The sequence below is a fragment of the Sorex araneus genome, chromosome 7, assembly GCF_027595985.1.
Source record: "Sorex araneus isolate mSorAra2 chromosome 7, mSorAra2.pri, whole genome shotgun sequence".
NCBI lineage: Eukaryota > Metazoa > Chordata > Mammalia > Eulipotyphla > Soricidae > Sorex > Sorex araneus.
The window spans coordinates 8,751,285-8,769,858 of NC_073308.1; the positions used below are offsets into that span (position 1 = coordinate 8,751,285).

The following is an 18,574-nucleotide window of genomic DNA, read 5'->3' on the forward strand; positions in this document are numbered from 1 at the left end:
CTTTTATGTATGTTTCCCTCTAAGATTGGTTGCCTTCTACTTTAAACGCCATCAAATGTGGAGTGCTACTCTTGAAATATTGGCGGTGTGAGGTATGTCAAGTTCCTGGTTTATAGTAGAGTAGTCTATAGGTGTCTAGCTTCCATTTGCCCATTTGAAATATATCATCAGTGTGAGCTCTGTGCCATGATCTTGACTAATTTCTCCCTTCTAGTTGACCGATTCAGGAATGTCCAGAATAGATCAGACAGCAAAAATGTATGATAATAGCCCTGACAGAATATACCTATCACAGTGGCTGGAGAGATAGCACAGCAGATAGGGCGTTTGCCTTGCACGCGGCCGACCTGGGTTTGATTCCCAGCATCCCATATGGTCCCCCAAGCACTGCCATGAGTGATTCCTGAGTGCAAAGCCAGGAGTAACCCTGAGCATTGCCGGGTATGACCCAAAAAGAAAAAAAAAAGAATATACCTACCACAGAGCCTTTGAGACATAGCTTTGTGTGGTGCCTGCCTTAATCACTAAGATCATGATGTAGTTCTCTGGTTTGTTTTTTTTTTAGTTTTATTTATTTTTATTTTTTTCTTTTTTGGGTCACACCCAGTAATGTTCAGGGGTTCCTCCTGACTCTGAACTCAAGAATTACTCCTGGAGGTACTGGGCAGACCAAATGGGATGCCACGATCGAACCCGGGTTGGCCACGTACAAGGCAAATGCCCTACCTGCTGTATTATCGCTCCAGTCCCAGTTCTCTTTTTAGAATTCATAAAAATCAGTTATACAGATTGGCATGGTAAATCTATTTGTTTTGGTCAGATTTACAACTATTATCATTCCTTATGAAAAGTAAGATGACTCAGAAGTTTGCTATTTAAAAGACTGTGTCCCATGCATTTCAAAAACTGCTCATTGTGGCTTTAGGTAAGACTTTTCTTGTCTGTCCTCGAAGTACTGGAATTTTCTTCTTTGAAGAGCAAATAAATTGATTTTGAGAAGTCAATTACAATGAAAATAATGGAAATATAAGTATTTCCTATTCTTTTAGTCACTAGATGCTTTTCAGAAGTAGTCTCAAATTTGTCCTTTGTGGAATCTGTGAAAAATAATTACAGCAATTACCCCCAATGTATAAACGTAGAATAGTTTAGATTGTAGAGAGTATTTGATCCAATTCTTCTTTCTCAACTGCTTGTCAATAAAGCAGAATAGTATAGTGGTTATAAACTTCAGAGTCCTCTATTTAAGTACTAACTGTTCCCTTTTTTCATTTTTTCTTTTCTTGTTTTTTGGGCCACACCTGCTGATGTTTAGGGTTTACTCCTGGCTCCTCAGTCAGGGACCACTGCTAGCAGGACTCGGGGAACCATATGGGGTGCCAGGGACTGAACCTGTGTTGGCTGCATGCAGGGCAAATGTCCTGCCCACTGTAAAAGCACTCTGGCCCCTCTGTCAAATTTTTTAAAGGCAACTGAAGGTCTTCTATTCAGATATGTGAAGGTATTTCTAAGCTGTAATTTTCTGAAAAATTTGACTTTGTCATTTAGCTTAACTTATGGGCAATATGATAAAAGTCAAATACTTAAAACATACCTAGAATTTAGCAGTGGACAAACTATTCCAATTATTGCTACTATTTCCTACTGAAGAGAAAACATAACTGGAATCAGCTCAGGGTTGGTTTTCAGCACTGACATATTGAGTGGCTGTGATCCTGTGTAACACCAACTATGTATTGTGAACCTTCACGGTGATTCTGCTGGGGCCAGGAAGACAGGTGAGAGGCCTCGTGCACATGCTGTGCATGTAGAAGGCCAAGGTTGGGTTCCTGGCAACACATGAGTGTCCAGGAGCAAACCCAAGTACACAGCTCGGGAGAAGACTCTAAACACTTCTGGGTGTGACCCCCAACAACAACAACAAAAATAGTGGTCATACTATTTAAGATTTTTGAATTTTCTCCTCTTACAGAATTGTAGAGTGCGATGAATATTACTGGCTATGCCCAAAGGAAACTGAATAGTCAGTAGTGAATCCACAAACAGAATTGCTCTCTTTGCTCTATAGCCCTGCGGTCTTCATCATCATCACCATCATCCCGTTGATTGGCTATTTTCTCGAGCGATCTCAGTAACGTCTCCATTCGTCCTAGCCCTGACATTCTATCAGCCTCTCTTTACTCGTCCTTTCCAATGGTGCTGCATTGGAGGCTCTTTTAGGGTCAGGGGAATGAGACCCATCATTGTTACTGGTTTTGGCATCTAATACGCCACAGGGAGCTTGCCAGGCTTTCCCATGCGAGCAGAAAACTCTCGGTAGCTTGCCAGGTTCTCCGAGAGGGAGAACTAGGCTATTAAAAAGATAATTTTACATATCTTTAAGAATACTCTTTTCAGAAAAGTGTGGTTATGGTCATCTGTTTTAGTTTGTTTTGGTTTTAGGATCATATCTGGCAGTGGTAGCTATGCTACTCCTAGCTTTGTGCTCCAGGAACCATCTGGTGCTGGGATCAAACTGCAACCTGTAGTCTGCAGAGCATGTACCCAGCCTAGTGAGATCTCTTTTGAGCCCAACTTCTTTTAATATCTGCACTGAAGCCTCAGCGCTTGGTGAGGTTTCCCTGACTCCCCAGCACCCTGCTCTACTTGTCTGTCTCCCATACAACTGGAGATTCCTTTGGTACGGGAGACATCTGTGCTTCTGGTACTCCCAATCATATGTTGTTTGGAGGTAGGAGACCACGTACATTGTATAAATGAAAAGGAAATTCCCTTCTTCTCCAGGAACCCCTGAACCTCCAGCATTCTAGATGTTAACAGTTCTGCAAATATCTAAGGGAAGAATTTTCGTGGGGCTGGAGTTTTAGAACATCAGGTAGTAGCTCTTGCCTTGCACGCAGCCAACCAGGGTATGATTCCTGGCATCCTAAATGATACCCTGAGCACTGCCAGTAGTGATCCCTGAATGCAGAGCCAGGAGCGCTGCCAGATGTAGCCCTGCAGTCTTAGAGGCAGAAATTTTAAGTTGTCAGAGACCTTATATAGTTACATGAGTAGACTTTGGGTTGACTTCAGCCTTGAAGTCTGGGCAAGTCTTCTAGTAAAAGTGACTTCTTTGGTCATCTAGTAAAATTTCTATCAACTAGAAGAATCTTTAAGAACCAGTGGGGGCGGTGGAGCAGGTGGGATCGATCGCACAATGTAGGGCATTTACCTTGCACGCAACCAACCCGGGTTCGATTCCCAGCATCCCATATGGTCCTCTGAGCACTACCAGGAGTAATTCCTGAGTACAGAGCCAGGAGTAACACCTGTGTATTGCTGGTGTGACCCAAAAAGAAAAAAAAAACAATGGGAGCTTAAGAAGATGGTACTGGAGCCAAGGAACCTGCCTTGCATATCCCTGGCACAGCATGTGGTCCCCTCTAGCACCACCAGGGAGCACAGAGCCAGAAATAGCCCCTGAGTACCAGAGGATATGATCCCCACACCCAAAATATAAAAGAAATAAAAGAAGAAGTGGGTTGGAGAGATAGCTCAGCAGACTGGGCACATTCTTGGCATAAAGGAAGCATAGTTTCAGTTCCAGCTCAGCACGGCGTTGCCAGGAGTGACTCCCAAGTACTAAGTGGGTAAAATTCTGTTTTTTGGGGGGGGTCACACCCAGCAATGCACAGGGGTTACTCCTGGCTCTGCAGTCAGGAATTACCCCTGACAGTGCTCAGGGGACCATATGGGATGCTGTGAATCAAACCCGGGTTGGCTGCGTGCAAGGCAAACACCCTACCTGATATGCTATCGGTCCAGTACCCAAACTGGGTAAAATTCTTGAACACCATGAGTCTGACCCCAAAACAGAGAAACAAAAAGAACCAAACTTAATGTCTGCATTGAAAAGGAAAATGTTCTTATTTTATGATTTAAAACTAAAATTATTGGAGGGGCTGGAGTGATAGCACAGCGGGTAGGGTGTTTGCCTTGCACGCAGCCACCCAGGTTCGATTTCCAGCATCCCTTATGGTCCCCCAAGCACCGCCTGGAGTAATTCCTGAGTACATGATACAGGATAACCCCTGTGCATCACAGGGTAACTGAAAAAGCAATAAATAAATAAATAAATAAATAAATAAATAAATAAAATTATTGGATGTATAAAGGAAGTACACACCCAGTATCATTGTGCTCTACCTTCATAGAAAGAACATTTTAGACAATAATTTTGAATTGGTCCTTGTTAACTTTATTTCAGAAAGTGGTAAAATAGCTGTGGAATATAGGCCTTTGAGGAACTCACTGTTGCCAGAACTGAAGGACTCCGTGATTTAATTCAAAGTATGTGAAGAGAAAAATGTAAGGATGACATACATTGGATGGCTGTAATTCAGAATAAAGAGCAGATTTTGGAAGTTTTTAGCATATGTAGTCAATTCTATCATCCGCAGGAAACTATGAAACTCTAAAACTGTATTTGAGGGAATTTCTGGAGTTTTTCTGAAGTCCTGACCGTTGGTTCTAAACCCTTATTTGAAATTTGGAGAGTTCTGAGTGCCCTCTGAGTTCTGTCAGACAAATAACTTTTTGAACTCCCCTTAAAAAGAATCCTAGTGATTTGGGGCCTTAAATGTGATTATGTTAGAGCATTTGAAAAGTTACATTTTTTTTTTCAAGTACTTAGAGCTCAGCATCTCATGCATATCTTACATGAAATATTTTACGAAAGAACCTTTCTGTTAAACAATTGCACTGTGTTGCAAATTAGGAATTAATTTACTAATTTCCAGGAGAACACATGAATTCACTATTTGAATGTGTGTTCTAGTGATGGGGGTGTGGAGGGGGTGGAACAAAATGTGTTTCATATCATTGGTAACAAATTTGGAGATGGATAAATGTAATTAACTTGGCTCATAGTCAGAAAATTTGTTTCCAAGGTTAGGGAAAGGAAAGGAGAGAAAAGGTGGTTGTGTTCCTCTTGTTGAAATTTTTTTTTCTTTGTAAAATAATTTTTTGTGTGTGGGGGGAAGGTAGCGTGGCTCACACTTGGCAGTGCTCAGGAATTACCCAGCCTGGCTCTTTGTAATAATCACTTGTTGTATTGCTCAAGGGACCAGGTGATGGTAGGGAGCAAATTCAAACCTTTCTCATGCAAAGCATGTGCTCAATATTTTGAACTATTGACCTAGGTTTGAAAAATAATTTTTAAAATAGTTTAAATCAAACCCATCAAGAAAACCTCAAACGCCCAAAATTGGGTCTTAAGAAGATTAGCTTAGGAGTCTGAGACACAGTTCGTCAGGCTGAAGCATGGACTGTGTGTGAGGGAGACCTGGGTTTGATACCTGCCACTGCATGGCCTCCAGAGCACTGCCAGGAGAAACCTCAAACACCTCCAGGTGTGGCCCCCAAACAAACAAAAAACATCCACCTTACTATGAAACATGAGAAGACATTTAGTTCTAATGCCAAAGAATTCAGAAAACTAACATCCATCCCTAAATGAGGACTCTCTTGGAACCAACTCCATTCAAAGCTCTCTACTCAACTAGACCCTGGGAAGTAGCCCCTTCTCATAGAATGTTTATTCTAGAAGTGTGAGATAATGAGAACTGAAATCCATGAGAAGAAGGACTGTGAAGAAAGTTAAATGGGTGCTAGTCACAGTATTGCAAGAGAGCCTTGTTACATTCTGACTTTAAGGTCTTCAGTGGTCTCTCCAGGAGTGCTAGAAAGGCAGGCAGCCCTCTAGAAAGGGGCTTGCTACTTTTTCTCTATGAATTAATGTTGAGCTCCATGCAAGAAAGGGGGATTTGCCCCAGGCCGGTGTAAAGGAGTGTATATGAGTGTTCATTCGTTTATGGTCGGTCTCCCAGAATAAACTGTCTATGGCCCCAGAGCCCTCCTTCAGAAAATTTTAGGTCAGTGATTCCATGCTATCCCCTCTCTCAGGGACTGATAAATAATCAGAGATACTGAGAGTTTAAAGGAAATGAGAACATTTGGGAACCCCCATCCACCCTAAGTAGTGCTCCTTTTGCAGGTTAGCTAGCTTTCTTGGAAGCAGGATGGCCCAGGGGAGGAAGAATGTGTCTCGCATTTCAGTAGTGAGGAGGACGCACCAAGACCACCACAACTGGACTAGTACTGTTGAATTCGCCAGTGTTCCCAATGGGGGACACACTGTTCCTTCCCCTCCCCACCCCCACCACAGGGTTTGGCTCAGAGTAGTTGGCAGTCCCAGTCCTATTTGGCTGGCAGGGGTGGGGAGGGGAGGCTGGAGTTGGGCAGAGGAGGTGGGAAGAGGACCTGATTGGACGTCTTTGGTGCCTTTCAGGGAGAAAGGAAAGCCTGGGTCCTGCTGGTTACCCAATAAGGGCTGCATCAAGGCAGCATAAAGGGGCTGCGGGGGAGGGGCGCGGGGTTGCTAAGGGTGTGTCGTTGCTAAGGTTGCACAGTGCATAAGGGCGCTTGCCCGCCTATCCTGGCTGCCACAATGGCTGGCCTCAGGGTAGGATGCCTGCCCTCTAGTCACTTGGACTTGTCCTGGCAACGAATTTATATAATATCTGTGTTAATAGGGCGACCAGCGTGGCTGCTGGGAGCTCCGATCCTAACGCAGATTCTGCACCCCGTCCTGCTGATCCCCGACCCATCCGTCCCCAAGCCCTGGATTTCTCCTTCCCGTGCTCCTGCACTTGAATCCCCTCATGCCCTTCAACCCCGGGCCAAGTCCGGGTTTTTTGATCAACAGCTCATCTCGAGTGTTGGCCGGATGTTGTTCCCGCTGCAGAAGTTTAAAGGTTTCATTCCCATCCGGGATGAATACTCAGGTAAAGGGTTGCCCTCTGCGTCCCATCGATTTGCCCTTCCACACCAGGGATTGAATGACCAGCTGGCAACACATCAGAGGCTCCCAGTTGATCCAATGATAAGATGGACTCAGGATCAGAGTCCACCTCTAGCTTTGTCTCCTAGAGGGACAAGTACAAGTCCAACTTCAGGTCTAGATCAACCTGAAGATCAGACATCTGAAATGCCTGCTCCACCACTAGGTGGACAGGTTCCAAAACTACTAAACTTTATTACTTCTCCTGCAAACAGGAGGGAGGGTCTAGTTAATGTTGGGTCCGGAGCCGCAAGAAGCAGAGACGGGCCAGTCTTGCAAGACAAAAGTTTATTCAGACCAACATGCTGGGGCTGCACTTCTAGTAGATGCAGCGGTTTGTGCTAGTTAGGGCAGCCTTTTTATAGGGCTTGTGTCCTCCAGGCCAGTCACGTTAGTCACTTAGCCTCGCCCGGAGCCACTATCTTGGGATTCGTGTGTCTGGAGACATTCTTTCATTCTTCTTGCCCTTCGTCAGGAGTTACTTTCTGTAGAGTCGTGGGACCGGAGTCGCTATCTGGGCTCTGTGTCAGGGGCTGGAGTCACTATCTACTGGGCTGGAGTCACTATCTGCTGGGCCGTGGGACCGGAGTCACTATCTACTGGGCCGGAGTCACCATCTGCTGGGCCGTGGGACCGGAGTCACTATCTGGGCTCCTTGTTCTCAGCAACTCCTTCTGTGAGCAGGTCCCTATCTTTTAGGCACATACGTGAATTCCAACCAAACCAACAGGCAGATGTCAGGATGTATGTGACAGGACTCAGGCACAGTGCATTGTTATATACAGTTCGGGGGGCATAAGCATGGTTACAGAAGCAGAACAAAGCGAGGTTACAAAGGTCAAGAGTGGGCTTTAACACAATATAATTTCTTTTAACTTAACAGTTGGAACTTCCAGAAAATCTAAGAAACCTCATCATCGACCACAACAGATGCAGGATGAGGACTTAGATTCCAGTATGGATATCTTTTATCCCGAGGGGAATGAACCCTTGGATGTACTGGGAGATTCAGAGCAACATCCACAGATCCCTCACAAGACTGAATCCTTTTCACCCCAGTCCCAGCATCCAGAACCCTCTGAAGAGCTAGAACAGTTTCCCTTTAAGGCCCTGGAAGCTGAAGTTTCAGCAAGCACACAACAGACCCCAGCTGCACTTCCAGGATTTCCCGAGGAATCGAAACCTTTAGTTCCAGACTCAGATTTGCTGTCCAGTACCCCTGAAGAGGGTGATACTGCTTCAGTCCTGCCAGAAATCCTAGTTCAGCCTACATTGGGTCCTGAGGAAAGGGGGTCTTCAGTACCTCAGGAGATGGAAGCTCAGTCTTCAGAGTCAGGTCTGAAAGCGCAGTCTTTACTGCATCATCAGCCAAATGAACTGTCTCCAGTCCAGAAAGAAGCCCATCTTTCAAATATATCTACTGTCATCATCAAACCTGCCTATCTGCAGATTACCGAAACTCCAAGAGTCAACAAGCAGGATGAAATTTCAACCCAGCCAGAAACCCTAAGTCTAAGTCACACAGGAGAGACCCGTGAAGAGAATGAACACTCTCTAGCTCAAGAGGTGGCCCAGTCTCAGCCTCTAGAGAGCCCTGAGGGTGATTCTGCCATACAGCAGGAGGCAGTGGCTCAAGCTCCAGAGATCCTTGAGGTGACTGAATCTTCAATCCAGCAGGAATCCCTAGCTCAGCCTCCTGAATCTTCTATGGAGTTGGAAGCTCAACCATTTCTTCATCCTGCGGAAAATCTTCCAACTCCAAATCAGAATGGAACTTCACACTTAAACTTGCCCCGTGTCACTGCTCAGCATTTGAGTGTGACATTTTCCATTTTTTCAGAGGTTGGTGATGAGGTTGAATCTTCTCCAGTGCCACAGGAGGCCCTGGATCAACCATCTGAGCCATCTGAGGAATCTGTCACTAATCCACCTCTGCATCCCGAAGAGTTTATTACATCTCCACGTCACAATGAATCCCCAAGCTTAAATTTGACATATGTCAGTGCTAAACCTATTGGTGTGACATTTTCCATATCTACAGAGATCAGTAATGAGGATGAACCTTCAGTCCAGCAGGAGATGCAGGCTCAATCTCCTGAGCCATCTGAGGAATCCGTCACTCACCCTTTCCCGCATTCTGAAGAAAATATTCCATCTCCAAGTCACAGTAAAGCTCCACACATCAACTTGCCCAGTGTCACTTCTAATCCTAAGGGTGTGACTATTTCTGAAACTACAGAGGTCATAAATGAGGTCAAACCTTCAGTTCAGCAGGAGGCCCAGGCTCAACCTCCATCCCAAGAGGTCCAGGCTTCATTTCCAGGCCTCTCTGAGAACATGGAATTATCTGGCTGGCAGATTGTATCATCAACCATTTCTGAAACACAGAAGTTCCAGAGTGAGATGGTAGCTCTACATTTGGGTCAGACTCTAACTCAGCTTTCGCCAGACAAGGAACCTGCTGAGAAAATGGAAATTTCTTCACCTGTGCAGGAGACCCTCACTCAGCTTTCAGAGTTACCAACAGATATCGTTTTGGCTCAGGCTTCAGAGCATTTGGAAGGACCACTTTCAGCATCAACTCGGCATCCATCATCAGTCCGGGTCACGACTCTCACGGCAGAACCAAGTAGGGAGAGCAAAGCTTCTACGACCCTGAAGAAGACTACCGCTCCCACAGAGCACACTGTGACAAAACCAACAGGGAATGTGCGGACTCATTCAATCGCCACTAAGATTTCAGCTCTACCCAGTCTGGGGGTTTTGAAGACAGTACCTTCTCCAACCACACAAAAGACCACAGGTCAGACTTCTCATCAAAATCAACCTTCTACACACCAATATATAACTGTAACTCCGGAACGCACTGTGAAGACTAAACCCTCGACAACCCTGACAAGTACCAGTGCTACAGAACACTCAGATGTGACACCTATCACACCATCTCTGAGTCCTCATTCAAACCTGAGTGAAGTCACGTATCCACCTATAAACAAGGACGTTCCTGTCACTGAAGACAGTTCAGTTACAGCTCCAACCATGCAAGAGACTGGAGTTCCGTCTTCAAAGGCCCCAAAGAAAGCTGAGGTAACAGTTTCAACAAGTACCACTCTGACAACCCCCACAGAGGGATTGCTGTCAGAACAGGGTCAGCATCAACACACAGATCTGAGTGAACAGACATCTGTAACTTTGGACGAAACGCCACAACCAGAAACATCAAGGACAGCTTCCCTGACTCACTCTTCAGCCCTATCTTCTGGACGATCTACTTCCGAAAAGGCACATGTAGATTTCCCTGAGCAACTGCAACAGAATGAACACATGACCTTCAACATATGTGAGCTCTGTACCTGCACAGAGGATACCCTCTCCTGCACCGGTCTCAGTCCAGAGAAGAGGCTCCGTAGAGTGCCTGTGCCAGGGCCCAACATCAACAGGACCTTCACTATACTGTAAGAATCACCTTCCCTCTCATCTCTGCATTCTGCCTATTGACGTAGCAAGCCTTTGCTTCAATGTCTTCCTGTATCTGCCTCATCCCCCATGTCCACCTTAAATGATTCTCTCTCTTTTTTCATCTTTTGTCAGTCAAAAGATATCCTCATTCTTCTTATCTGTTGTTTCTTCTTCCCCAGTCTTTTGCTTATAATTGTCCATACTCTCTTTCCTTCACTATTTTTATCTCACCCTCAACCTATCCTTTATCCCATCAGCTGTTCATTTAATTCCTTAACCTTTGTTTTCTCTTTACTCCAGCCTTTTTTTTTTAAACAATAGTATGTTCTCCTTATCTTTTATTGCTGGTGTCACAACATGTGCTATGGACATGATTTCTGGTGCCAGACTACCCGAGTTTGTCATTTGTTAGCTTTGTTTATTTAGCTCTGTGACTCAGTTCCTTTTTCTTTACGTGGAGATTATGGTAAGTTTTCACCTCCTAGTATTTTGATACTTGTTCATTTTGATACTTATGAAATTAGTACCTTTAAACAACTTTCACATTAATCCCTATGGAGATGAGGCCAAGGTGGTGGAGAAGGGTTGATTGTGAGATCTAGCCAGCTCCAATGGCAATCAAAGTAATACTTAAGAAATCTATGTAAATACTTTGGGCCAGAGTGATTGTACAGTAGGTAGAGCATTTGCTTGCACTTGTTCCAACTGATCTGATTCCCCAGCGTCCCATAGGGTCCCCTGAGCACCACCAGAGGTGATTCCTGAGTGCAGAGCCTGGAGTAACACCTGAGTATTGCCGGGTGTGGCTCCCCACAAAACTATAGACTTAAATTGGGAACTAGCATATACATGAATGCTGTCTGTTATTGTTACTTAATCTCTCATTTCAGAGTTAAATTTTTTACATCGACTTTTCATAGAAAGCATCCATTTCCCCCAACCTAGCCACAAGAATATGTCATCAGCTCTTAAACATGATGCTGTTGGGGAGAAAGGGAATACACACAAAAGGAAAGGCAGCATGTCATTAAGCACCAACAGAGGCACAAAAATGCACAGTGTCTCCTCAGTTGGGGAAAACTGCAGAGAGCTGACATGGAGCAACTTTAGCTGGGAATTAGAGGTTGATGGTAATTTGTTAAATCAAGTGTGTGGGGGTGGGGGAAGGGAGAGTAAAGTCTAAGAAAAAGCATAGCTCTAGAAAGTTCTGGGATTTAAAAAACAGGCAGACTAAAAAATATCTGTTAGAGGCTGGAGAGGTGGTACACAGGCTAAGGCATTTGTCTTGTATGTGGCAATGGCAGCTACCATGGTTTGAATCCCAGCACCACGTATGGCTCCTGATCATCATCAGACTGTGGTTCCTGACCACTGCTGGATGTGCCATGCCCTGCAAAAAAAATTGAACTGAGTTAGGAAGTAATGAAAATATGCTTGTGAAAAATCTGAAGTATCAGGTATGGGGTTTGAAATTTGCATTGTGAGGTATAGAGTGCTATTGAAAGTTTTCAAGCAAGAGAGATAAATAAGAATCATTTTAGATTCTATATGCAGAGAAATCTAAGAGGAAAGTTGGTTGAAAAAAGACCAAATGTGCTCTTAATAAACTCTAGGAGTAAAGTGAGAAGGGGCTGAATAAGCGATTGTAGCAAGAGTAGAAAAACATCCTGGATGGGGGAGAGAGCTCAAAAGGCTGAGCACAGGCTGTGCATGTGGGAACCCAGGGTTTGATCCCTGGCACCTCATGGTTCTCTGAGCACCACCAGAGTGACCCCTCCAAAGCACTGAGCCAAGGGTGGTCCCTGAGCACCAGAGGCTGAGCCTCCCCAAAGCCCAAAAAAATACAAAGAAAATCCTGAGGACATTACAAAGAAAGAACCAATCAAAGTTAGTAACTGCCAAGTTGAGGGAGAAGGAAGGAGAAAAATCCAATATGATTGAAGTTTGTGTTCTTATTGAGAGAATGATAATGGTGTTAAGGTGGAAATATAGTAGGTAGGAGGGACAGCCAGTCTGATGAGACACACTGAGTTCCAGGCATCTTTTTTTTTTAATATTTATTTAATTTTATTGAATCACCATGACAAAAGTTACCAAGCTTTCAGGTTTAAATCCCAGTCATATAATGACCAAACCCCCATCCCTTCACCAGTGCACCTGTTCCCCCACCAAGAACCCCAATCTACCCCCCTCGCTCCTGCCCCGCACTAAAGTGGCCAGTGATCTTCACTTTATTCTCTCTATAATTTGGATACATTCAATATTTCAACAGAGAACTGACTGTTATTATTTGGAATTTTCCCCCAACAATCAAACCTGCAAAAAAGGAACCATTTGATAGTTTGTATTCCATTGCTGAAAATGAATATTATAGGATCTCGCGCAGCCGCTTTCGCGTCTAGGCATCTTTTTTAGGTTAAAAAATGATTGATGTGCTTGGCCTATGAAAAACGGTGCATGTTAGGTATGACTTATGTGTTTGGAGATAAGTAATATACCTGTGAAACAGTTACTAATCTGTGCCTTAAACAGATCCCTCAACTTGTGGCCTAGGCATCATAAAGCAGCCAGAAGATTTGATGGAAATGTCCACTAGGTTGATGGCACAGGTTTCTGTTTCAACATTTTCACCTGAAAATGTGTGCATAAACTTATTAGGTTTATATTTGGATTATATACATGTTTGCAGTTGATATACACATGTTGCTGGGGGAAGTTGACAAAACTAGATTCAAAGTGATCCACAGAGTTAGTGGTTAAAACTGAACTCAGGGAGCCAGAGTCACAGCACAGTCATACCAAGGGCTCTTGCCTTGCATGTGGCCAACCCAGGTTCATCCCAGGCACCCCATATGGTCCCCCTCCATCACCACCAGGAGTTTAATTAAAAATTATTGACACAGAAAAAAAATGATAGACCCTGAGTCCAGAGCCAGGGGTAAATCCTGAGCACCATCCCCTCCCCCACCCCCACCCCACACTCCCACCAACTGCATTCATCTATACATGTGTAAATTCATGAACATATTCTCTTTGTTACAATAGGTCAGTAAAGTTAACAGGATAATGTGTGAAAATCCCACTTTCCCACTCTACCACCTGTGTGACTACCGCACAGTAACTCCTGTTACCATCTTGGGTTTTCTTCTACTCTCTTTCCTGTGCATTTTCCCCCCACTGAAGGTCATTCTTTGTGATTTGTTCTTTTCCTGGTGAAGTATGTTGAATATATCTCTCCTCACTAGTCCCCCTCATTTTCTCATTTCCCTAGTCTCTATCTAGAAATTTCTACTATCTCGAAATTTCAACAGAGAACATTGACCAAAATCTTTGGTGGTCTCTGGCAATATTTTTAAATATGTATTTGCTGGTAATTTTATTCATTTCTCTGTATAATTATGAAATTAAACTTTCTCTATTGATTTACAGGAGGAGTTACAATAGGTGTGAGCTTGGAAAAATGACTTACATGCTAACTAGCTGGCATTATTGAGCTACTCCAGGAATTAGGAAGTTCAGATTGTGAGATATTTCAATGTTTGACCAGTGGCCCCACATCATGTCTTTAGTTGGGCAAAATGGGAAGCTGATAGCTGTGGAAAGAAGCTGGTGTTTTCTGTGTTTCCATGATTCTTTTACTTAGCCTGTTCATTCTTTTCCTACCTATTCAAGACTGTAAACTGTGTTTCTTCACAGGAATTTCCAAGGAAACTCTATTTCTTCCATTGATGGAAATACATGGAAGGCATACCCTTGGGTTGAGAAACTGTGAGTATATTCTCTCCAAATATGAATATTAAAAAATAATTGCACCATAAATCCTCCTTAGTGGGACTGGAGCGATAGCACAGCAGGTAGGGCATTTGCCTTGCACGTATGTGGTCAACCAGGGTTCGATTCCCAGCATCCCATATGGTCCCCCGAGCACTGCCAGGAGTAATTCCTGAGTGCATGAGCCAGGACTAAACTCTATGCATCGCCAGGCGTGACCCAAAAAGAAAAAGAAATCCTCCTTAGTATACAATTTAAGATTAATACCTCTGATAAAAGGTATTCTCCTCTCATGTCCCAAAACAACCTCTGTTAGTTATAATGGTTTTTTTCTTTTAAAAATTTTAGTTTACCAAGATCCTATTTAAAATGTCTTTTTGTTTTCCATTCTATAACAAGTAGAGTTAATTTTATGCACACACATACATATGCATATATAAGAATCAGAAAACAGACCACCAAAAAATGATTGATAGCAGTTATAAGGTTTTTTCTTTGAGTATATTAAATATCGCATGCAATATCTTTAGCCTACTTCTCCCTCTGGGAGAAACTGGCAATCTTCTGAGAGTTTCCTGCCCACATGGGACAGCCTTGCAAGCTTCCCATGGTGTATTCATATGCAAAATCCAGTAACAAGCTAGATCTCATTCCCCTGACCCTGAAGAGCCCCCAGTGCAACACTGTTAGGAGGGCCAAGTCAAGATGGACTTCTAAGATCTCAGGGAAAGGTCGAAATGAGATGTTTCTGAGCCCGCCCGAGAAATCGATGATTAACGGGATTTTGTGATTCTTCATATTAAATAATACATATTGGTATATCTAATAACCACCTGTATGTCTAACAACTAACTTCAAATTTTTGATAAAAAAACAAAAGTTTGAGATGTCTATAGTAAATGCAATGTGAAAAGTATCTATGGTTTCTATTAGAGGCCAAATGAATGATATTGCTAATCTGTCATTGTCGGTTGACATTCATAATGTGAGAAATGACCATTTTAGGGCCAGTGCGATAGTACTGCGGGTAGGGTGTTTGCCTTGCACATGGCCTACCTGGGTTCACTCCCCAGCACCACATAGGGCCCTCCAGCCCTGCCGTTAGTGATCCCTGAGCACAGAGCCAGGAATAAGCCTTGAGCACAGCCAGGTGTGAGCCAAAATCAAAACCAAAACCAAACAAACACTGTTCCAGTGTGTTTATTTTCATCCAGGCTATGAGCCTTAGACCTAGAGAGAAAGTCTACAAATAGAAATCGCTTGCATACTTTGCTAAGTGTTAAAAAAGTGGAAATTCTGGATTTTTTTCTTTTTCTTTTTTTTTTTTCAATTTTGCTTTAGGGCCACACCAGTGGTGCTCAGGGGTTACCCTTAGCTCTGAAAGGTGGAATTTTCTAAACAAAAGGGGACATTGGAGCAGGGAATCCAAATCACAATTGGTAAGAACTGTAGGTTTCCATCATGGGAATCCCCCAACAGACAGTAAGAGCTTTCCAGTTCTGGGGCCAGGGATGGTGGCAGACAGTGTGGTGAGACGCCCTTTGACACTTGATGGGAAGGGAAGCCGAATTTCAAGTCTTTGTTTGAAAATCTTGGTTAGCTTTCCTGCCCTCTGGTCCTGCCTGTCCAAGAGAACCCAAGTCCATGGACCAGGACAAACTCTGCCTCTGGAAAGGCTTCTTTGCTTTGCAGACGGCTGATCAGAGTTTGATCCCCAGCACCCCATACGGTCCCTTGAGCAGCACCAGAAATGATCCCTGAGTGCAGAGCCAGGATTAACCACTGAGCACTCCTGGATGTGGCCCCAAAACAAAACAAAGCACCAAATAAACCCCAAAATAACAAATGCTCATTAAAGTCAGGGGTGTGTGACAGAGGAGGGTGTGATTGGTAGGGCCACACTAGGGTCCTCTATGAAGCTGTGTTTCTTGTAAGGAATATGTCTTGGGGCCTTTGCTTTACTGTTCTTTCGTGTTGGGGGGTGCACAGCCACTGGTTCTGGGCTCAAAGTTTACTCCTGGGGGATCATATGGTTGCCCGGTCTGACCCAGGTAAGCCATGTGCAAGCCAAGTACCCCTCCCACTGTACTATTGCTCTGGCCTCAATCGTTCTTGAGTGTTTGTCATGTGCATTTTGTGCTCATTTTAATTCCCAGAACAAAAAAAATTAATGGTGTTAAGTTTCAAAGGGTTTTCTTTACAGACTTAATTTCATTCTTCATGGGGTATCCAGAGTAATGTTTGGGAAGAGAGGAGGGAGTGGCAATTCTGTGGTTCTGGTGTCACCCAGAATTTAGATCTGACATTTTGTGACCTAGAGAATATGCTTTGTAGAGGTTATTTGGTGAGAAGAGTCAATAGCTATGTTCGTGTGCATGATGGATAGATATCAGTGAGGAAAAAGCAAAGAGCCTAAACAGAGATCACTATCCCCAAGTAAAATAAGAATTGGGATCTTTAGAAAGCACCATTATTATGTGTAAGAATTAGTCCTATGTAGTAAATAGTCATAGTTATTTTGCATTTTGGTCCAGAAATAATTTTTCCATTTCTCAGAATCCTCAGTGACAATTCTTTGACTGAATTACATAAGGATTCATTTGAAGGCCTGCTATCCCTCAAGTACTTGTAAGTTAATCATTTATTTATGAGTTTCTAGATCTGTTGTTTATAAAACAAAGGGTGTACAAGTTAATCTTTATCATTTCTTCCAGCAATACAATTCTATAGTTTTATGATTCTAGCATTAAAAACCTTTCATGTCATTTCTGGCACTAAATTACATTTGCATGTACATATATATATAAATACATATATGTACATATATAGAAAAAACTTTAGGCTTACTCTTCAAGCCCATGTTCTCTCTGGATCATATACTTTTCTTACTTGTCCCCATGACTCTTTGCTTTTTCTTCTCTGGAGAATTCCAGGTTATCTCGTGAACACATTCTTTCTCTTTCCCACCCCTCACATCTAAGAAAGTTTCTTTCAGTATAAACTATCTTGCTTCACAAGAGTTTTTTTTCAAACTTTACTATATAAACCTAAAGTAAGTGCTAATTTACCATCTCCTCTGTGTCCATGTAGAGTTCCTTTATGTCCCCTGAATCCAATCCAACACATGGTCCTGTTTTACATAGCCCATTAACTTAAGAATTGTTTTTGTCTTTAAACTTTAATAATAAATGAAAAGTACTTATATTTGCATCACCCATGTAAACTTAACTTAGAGTGCTAGTATACCATCTCCTCTATGTTCATATAGAGTTCCTTTATGTCCCCATGGATCAAAACCAATGCATGGTCCAGTTTTACATAGCCCATTAACTTAAGAATTGTTTTTGTCAGCTGGGGAGATTGCACAAATGTTGAGTGTGATGCTTAGCAACAGGAGGCCCAGGTTGGTTTCCCAGCAGAACGAGGTTCTGGGCTCCCCATTCCCTGACCCCCCAGTAATGTCCCTGAAGTAGCCCCTGAGCACTACTAAATAAAAACAAAGATCTATGCAAATATGTTCATGTTTTTATTTTTTAATTTTTACTTATTTATTTATTTATTTATTTATTTATTGTTTTTTGGATCACACTCAGCGATGCTCAGGGGTTCCTCCTGGCTCTGCACTCAGGAAACTCAGAAATTACTCCTGGCAGTGCTGGGGGGACCATATGAGATGCCCGGGATCAAACCCAGGTCAGCTGCCTGCAAGGCAAACGCCCCACCCACTGTACTATCGCTCCAGCCCCATGTTCTTTTTTTTTTTTAATTTTGTGTATGAAGCAAGACAGCTTTTATTAAAACTTATTTAGAAAGATGTGAGGGAGAGAAATTAAGAAGTATGTGTTCAAGAGAGAACACAGGCTCTCCAGAGTGGAAATAAACAAGCAAAGAAACAGAGAAAGAAGCAGGTGAGATATTCAGGGCTTGAAGAGCAAGCCCTGAGGACTTTCAGGAGGTGCTTTTATTCAATTCTTCCAAAAGGGTTGTTCTTTCCTGGAGTTTTGCATACTAAAACTTAGGCTGGGTGTTGTCACAGGAATGTCTTGCACTGTTGATGTTCTCTTTATAATCTCATGGATTCTTGTGTAACTTCTTTTCTGGGGGGACCAGCCTTTTCTGGGTGGGGCCTTGGATTTTTGCATCCTGGTGGTACCTCAGTTTCTCTTCCAAGAATTCAGGATTTGCATTTCAAATGATGTGATCATCAAGCCCTTGAGTTATTTTGGGGCTAGGGAATTTCTTCTTTACTATTATTATTCCCCCAAAGTACATCTGCCAGCCTGCACCAGCAGGAAAGGGAAGGCAGTCCCAACCTCATCACAGGCATCATGGGTCCACTGCCTGTCCCTTGCAGGAAAGAACTTAAAGAGGTGCAACAGTGAAGCAGGTTAGTTTTTATTGAATGAAACGTGCTGAGGAAGATGTGGGAGGAGAGAAAGGAGGGCGATGTTGGAGAGAGAG

The 18,574-nt window shown here is 43.2% G+C and overlaps 2 protein-coding genes across 4 annotated transcripts in view; both read left to right on the forward strand.

Annotated features, from left to right (window-relative positions):
- Positions 1 to 6,713, forward strand: part of LOC129406477 (leucine-rich repeat-containing protein 37B-like) — a 90,544-nt gene extending 83,831 nt beyond the window's left edge. The window contains exon 4 of the mRNA XM_055144347.1: positions 6,576 to 6,713. Coding sequence (XP_055000322.1) covers positions 6,576 to 6,696 — 121 coding nt within the window. The 3' untranslated portion in view covers positions 6,697 to 6,713. The remainder of the gene's footprint in view (positions 1 to 6,575) is intronic.
- A 1,275-nt stretch (positions 6,714 to 7,988) lies between these two features.
- Positions 7,989 to 18,574, forward strand: part of LOC129406475 (leucine-rich repeat-containing protein 37A3-like) — a 46,653-nt gene continuing 36,067 nt past the window's right edge. For 2 of the 3 annotated variants that reach the window (XM_055144343.1, XM_055144345.1), the window contains exons 1-3: positions 7,989 to 10,338; positions 14,039 to 14,110; positions 16,670 to 16,741. In XM_055144343.1, coding sequence (XP_055000318.1) covers positions 8,195 to 10,338; positions 14,039 to 14,110; positions 16,670 to 16,741 — 2,288 coding nt within the window. In that variant the 5' untranslated portion in view covers positions 7,989 to 8,194. The remainder of the gene's footprint in view (positions 10,339 to 14,038; positions 14,111 to 16,669; positions 16,742 to 18,574) is intronic. The other variant, XM_055144344.1, reaches the window with a different exon arrangement.